Source organism: Pygoscelis adeliae, unplaced genomic scaffold (genome assembly GCF_000699105.1).
Source record: "Pygoscelis adeliae isolate BGI_AS28 unplaced genomic scaffold, ASM69910v1 Scaffold420, whole genome shotgun sequence".
NCBI classification, from domain to species: Eukaryota; Metazoa; Chordata; class Aves; order Sphenisciformes; family Spheniscidae; genus Pygoscelis; species Pygoscelis adeliae.
In genome coordinates this window covers 661,396-667,019 of record NW_008823871.1, presented here as the reverse complement: position 1 = coordinate 667,019, position 5,624 = coordinate 661,396, and the positions used below count along the sequence as shown (strand labels likewise).

Here is a 5,624-nt window from a genome sequence, read left to right as displayed (position 1 = left end):
GCGGCAGGGCTGGGCGGGCACGGCTTTATTTACCGGCGCGACCCGGGCACGGCGGGGCGGCTCCGCCCTCGTAGCTGCTCCAGGAGAGCCCCTTAGGTCTCACGGCGGCCCACCCGCCGCCCCTCAGCCTCCCGATCCAGCCGCCCGCGCGCCAGCGGGAGAAGGAAGGGCGCGTCAGGGAAAAGCCGGGAGAGCGGGATTTTTCTGAACCCGAAAATTCTCAGTGTTGCTACCAGAGATTAAATTAGTCGACGCAGGACATAAAGAGAACATGCTCCTGTAATTAAACTTTGACAAATCAGGGTAGGTCGCTGCTCTGAAACAGTAATTGCGTCTTATTTTCTTCAAGCATTAGGCAGAGTAGTCACTATTAAAGAGTACTTTTAGTGAAGGTTTAAGTATTCCTGTCTGCTTTTGGAATTCGCTGTGAAGAGATGTTACCTATCACTTATCAGAGCGGATAGCCAGAGTTAACCTGGATCCACCCACGGTCTGGAACCAGACATGGCCTCCGAGAGCCTCCCCCTGCTCCTGGAGAAACGCCCTTTTCTCCATCCCTCCGTAACGAGCTCTGCTAAAGCAGAACTTGCCTTCGCAAGCACGTCAACTGATAAAGCTTCCGTTCAAAAAGCAAAACCATACAGACCCTCTACAGTCATAAGTCCCATTCATGAGCTTTCTGAGATCACTTTAGAGATATCCATCCATCTGTCAGAATTCATCCCTGAGGCAAAGAAAAACCAACAGTTACTATTCGTGGCCTTCAGTTCAGCGACAGAATCAACACGGCTACCGTGTTTATGAAAGTGCACAGGCTCCAAAAAAAGAAAAGCTCGAGTCCTCAGTCTGCAAGCCCTATCTAACAGAAAATACATCCTGCTCTCCCGCTGTGCCTTACCACAGCCAAGCCTTTCTACTTTTTTTTTTTTTTTTAAACTAACAGCATCTGCTAGGAATCCAGGACTCTGTCAGTAAAGCCAGCAGTCAAGGAGAGCAAGCTCACAGGGACAGCTGTGAGGAAGAAACGTTCCTCAAGGGAGAGCAAATTTTTACCGAGGCCACTGCTTTTCCTTATCTGTCAGAGGAACGTAGATCACGCCCATCAGTTGCGTTTCGATGATCTGCCCGTCGCTGGTTTTGTCGTACTGCATCAGAACTTGGTTTGCGCCTTCGGGACCAACAGGCAGTATTAACCGACCTCCTGGCTTCAATTCGTTCAGCAACTGGCAAGCAGAGAAACCAGAATCGGCAGAGCCAAAAAAAAAAGAGACAACGGAAATAAGCCATGCTGTGAAGGTCACGACACCTTGAAAAGCACAAGCTTGCCAGCCCCATATAAAACAGACAGAAAAAGAAGCTTCCAGTCGTTCCCTAATTATTAGTTTTTTCACAGCTACTGAGGCAGGCAGCCCACAGCAACAGGCATCCAGCACGATCACTCTTACCTCCTTCGGTACAGTTGCTGCTGCCGCTCCAACATGAATGGCATCATAAGGAGCCTCTTCGGGGTATCCCTGCCTGCCGTCTCCAACTACAGGAGGAAAAAGCACGCAGAAGAGACTTTTGTTCCAATAACAACTCCACGCAAAAGTAATTCTTCCTATATCCTTTCAATTGAAATCTAGGTGATGAAAACTTCATAACGAGATTGTGATGGCAATTTGAATTCCCAAATCAGAGCACTGACTGCTCAAAATGTAGCATTGGTTTATGTTTTAAAAAGGGGGAGAGACTTCTGGAAGAAGGAACAAAGCCAGGAGGGCCTTTCAATAACACGGTGGCTTTGTGCAGACTCGAGATTCCAGATACAGAAAGAGCTGACTCAAGTTAACCTCCCAAAAAACCACAACACTGTGTGCAGACCCAGTCAAATAAATTAAAACCCAGATGTGGCATGACCACTCTCCTCTGAAGAGCATCTCTTACTGAGTTAAGATAGTCACTGCACCCTTGGAAGTAAGGTGCATGGTAAGACCGCCTGTAGCGCTAAATACTACTTGTTTACGCGGTAGCGTTCAGGTCAGTGTGGCACAGTGCTTACTTAGCCAGTGGTTTCTGGCAACACCGTGGCAGGCATCAACACAAACTGGAACAACTGCTTCGCGAAGCAGAGCTCTGCAGGCAGCCAGAGCTAACGCTTTCACAGGAGAGAACAAGCATCAGGATCCCAGAGAGCTCACCCACAAGCTTTACACGGCCAGAGCTGAGCAAAGTTGGATCATCTTCCTGGACGTTTCTGATGGATTCATGTACCAGCTCTTTAATGTGCTCTACGCCCACAGCTTTCCCTGTTGGGCCCGTCTAAAAAGAAAACCAGCAGACAAGCACCTGTATACCTCCTATATGGTACAGAGATGTATTTATAGGGCAAGTTACTGTGGGGATTGGAGAATTCCCGGGAAGAAACTTAAGAGGAGAGTTTCTGAACAGGAGGTGCAACTACTCTGCCCCCTTGGTTTTAAGGCTGAGTCGTCCCAGTTACATTAGCTATTTGATGGATACACAGACACTGCCTACGGGGATTCCTAGTACTCCTTCGTTTCCAAAGAAATAATTGTATTTGGTAGAATTAGCAGCTTCCTTGGCAGGGCCAGTTCCTGACTAACTAACCTCCTGAGAAGAGTAACTTGACCAGCTTTCTAGCACTTCACAGAAAATAGTTTTAGGAGTTTAGAAAACAAAGAAACAGACTGTGACTGCTGAAGAAGCAAACTAAAAAGAACCTACAATGGACTCGCACAGTAGAATAACACGCTCCTCTCGATCTGAACTGGGTTAACACACAAAACATCTCATGGCAGATACAGCATCCATTTAGATTCCAAAAATTACTGTATTTCTTTTTACTACAAGCTGGTCTGGGAAGAGTTTAGCCCTTTCCCCCACTCCCTTCCCTCCCCCCAAGAACCACACGCCAGCTACGGCAAGCTACCCATCCTGATGCACCTCACTAGCCAGAAACGGAGTCCTGTGAGCTTACCATCCTGGCAAAGCAAGCTGTAAGATACCCACTTCCAGATCCAACATCCAGCGCTTTTGCCCCTTCCACAAGCTGATCCTTCAGCAATTCCAGCGCATGGGCATGCTGTGTGGACAACAAGTACAAGAAGGCGTGAAACATCCCGGTTTAGTTTCCTCTCCTAAAACTTTTTCTTGTTCGAAGCGTTATCTGCTCCGATCTAGACACAGCGCGCCTGGCATTTTGTCTGACGCATTCAGAGTGAAATTCAAGTGTTTGACCTGGAAGATCTTTTTGCAGAACAGCATTTAGGAAGAGGTTCAGTAATAAGACGCGAAGCGGCAGGAAAAAAGGTCCATTTTTTGCATGGGACAACATTAATGGCCAGCCTCGGTTGCACAGAATTCCTATCTAAGCGTGCTTTTAAAGCAACTTAAGTTTGCCCTGTACTCTTTAAAAAGGAAAAAAGCTTCACATATACAGTGCCTAAAGAAACAAGCTTGATAATCATGTCCATGGCATCTGTTTCACCTTTCTACTTTAGCATTTAAGAAAAAATAAAATAAAAAATGGCAAACAAACAATTTCCTCCATTTTGGTTAAAAGTGAGAAGTTTCATCTTACCATATGCGGTGCACTGATTGTAGCCTTGTATCCTAAAAGGAAACAAGTGACAAGAGTTGTGCCATAAAGGGACTACAATTAAAATTACCAACGCAAACAGTTCTGTATTCTCCCCCACTTCCCCCTAAAAATATGAAAATGCTCTTCTCTTTTGCCGCACTAAAGCACTTCATTGGCTTAAAAGTCTCCTCCTGTAGGATTACTAACGAGCGCAAGATGGCTGCACAGTGCTGCGGTCCCCAAGCGTTCCAGCCTCCAGCTCATTCACCAAAACGCCCCGCGGCTCTGGCAGCCTGCGCTCGCTTCCACTCCCTGAGCAGGGCTCAGAGCGATCCGGGAACATTTTTGGAGACGGAAAAGCTGTATCGCCCTCTCCTCTGGATCCCGCGGTTGAAATACAGGTGGGGTTTGCTCTACTTGACCCATGGTAAAACTCAGCCGCTGTTCTGGGGAGAGAGCACCTAGCACAGAGAACTCAGACCCGCCGAGCCCTCTCATGCCCCTCTGTCAGCGTGACGAGCGTAGTCGGCGTGCACGCCGTAAAAGTGGTGATACTTTGCCTTAAGTTACTCACCGATAGATTGAGGAGAATCCATGTATGGGAAATATTTGATGTAGTGGCCTCTGTCAGTAGCCAACAGCACATCGAAGACTCGCTGGGATTTAATTATCCCTTTTTCTGGGAGAAGAAGGAAAACAGAGACAGAAAGGACTCAAATCCTCAGTACTGCAGAAGAAGAGATTTGAAGGGGGGGAGCACAGTTCAGGGAGCTGGCGGAACTGGGAGAACTCAACCGTGGTAAGTGATCTGAGAAGGGACAGAAAACAGAACCGCAGAGGCAAGTACGTCCTTTTCAGTTCCTGCTACACCAAACGAAACCGCGTTACGGTCCCAGCCATCAGCCCAGTCTCTCCCTGGGGATGGTGACTTACACCCACAGTGTTTCTGGGGCTGTCAAATGTAATGAAAGATAAAGAGTCACGCTTTCGCTCCCGAAAGCGGAGGCTCCGGTTCGGGTTTCAGGCGCACCGGCGTGGCGAGTAAACTAAGGTTAGGAGCGACGACTGCGGAAACATTCAACATCCCTGCACACCTCCTCTCCGAGGGAACTCTTACAGGGGAAAAAAATCAGCTTTAGCAGCAGGGGAAATTCAAAGCTATTTTTAAGGGCGTCCCAGCCCGCTGTCCAGAGCGGAGCGGTAGCACCAGGCACTACTCCAGTGCCGGGACATCGCACCGGAGGGGAAGCGCAGGCTGCCGGGAAGCTCGGCATCTACGGGCTGAGAGCGATGCCAGGTTGTGCAGCATTTTAGAAGGCGTCAGGCACGTACTCCCCCAGAGGAGTGGAAGGAAGGCCGAGGATAGTCTGTCCCGCCACTTCTGGCATGTCCTGTTTCCAGTTATAAATAGAACAAATTCGGACTGGGAGAAATACTGCAATTCAGGCAGTGTTAACTCCAACGTTTCAGAACGAACAGCCTCACAATGTATCACCGTACAACGCTAAATGCCCTTACGCTGAAGTGCCAACAGATTCTATCGGCAGCTTTAGGACGCGCTCTGAGCAGGAGCCCGCGGCGGTACTCACTGTAGAGGTTGCTGACTAGCTCGGGGTGCGTCTTTCCGCTTGAAGTCCAGGCCATCGTTCTGGCAAAGAGCAGTCCCATGAGCGTAAGCACGGCGCAGGGCGGCAGGCAGCTCATCCCACGCAGACGGGCAGCGGCCTGCCGAGAGAAGGGACTTCAAAGCCGGCTGCTCGACAGGCACCCCGAAAGCTCGTCTTTCCTCGCCCTGACGCGACCTCGCGCTCGTTACACCGTTCCAAAGGGGACAGAGCTTGCACGTTACGTAGGACAGACTGGCAGCCCCAGAGAGCCGGCACCGCTACCCTGATGCGGCGGTAAGAACGAACTACCACGACAAATCGCACCGGCAGCGGCTGCTTCTCGCCGAGCCCCGGAAAACCCGGTTACGGGGCTGGGTGGTGGGCGCAGGGCAGGAAGGAGCCCTTCAGCGCCGGGGGCTGCCAGAGGGGGACGG

The 5,624-nt window shown here is 49.9% G+C and overlaps 1 protein-coding gene across 2 annotated transcripts; it reads right to left on the bottom strand.

Moving 5' to 3' along the window:
• Window positions 1–265: 265 nt before the first annotated feature.
• LOC103925029 (protein-L-isoaspartate(D-aspartate) O-methyltransferase-like) lies at window positions 266–5,333 on the bottom strand. 2 transcript variants are annotated; one of them, XM_009333674.1, is made up of 8 exons: window positions 5,173–5,332; window positions 4,158–4,262; window positions 3,584–3,615; window positions 2,981–3,085; window positions 2,181–2,301; window positions 1,446–1,531; window positions 1,054–1,223; window positions 266–724 (listed from the first exon to the last, which is right to left on the bottom strand). In XM_009333674.1, the coding sequence occupies exons 1-8, from the start codon at window positions 5,285–5,287 to the stop codon at window positions 712–714; spliced, it is 747 nt and encodes a 248-aa protein (XP_009331949.1). In that variant the 5' UTR covers window positions 5,288–5,332; the 3' UTR covers window positions 266–711. The 2 variants fall into 2 exon arrangements, with proteins under 2 accessions (XP_009331949.1, XP_009331957.1); XM_009333682.1 differs by lacking the exon at window positions 266–724 and having other exon boundaries at window positions 1,050–1,223; window positions 5,173–5,333.
• Between the last annotated feature and the right edge of the window lie 291 nt (window positions 5,334–5,624).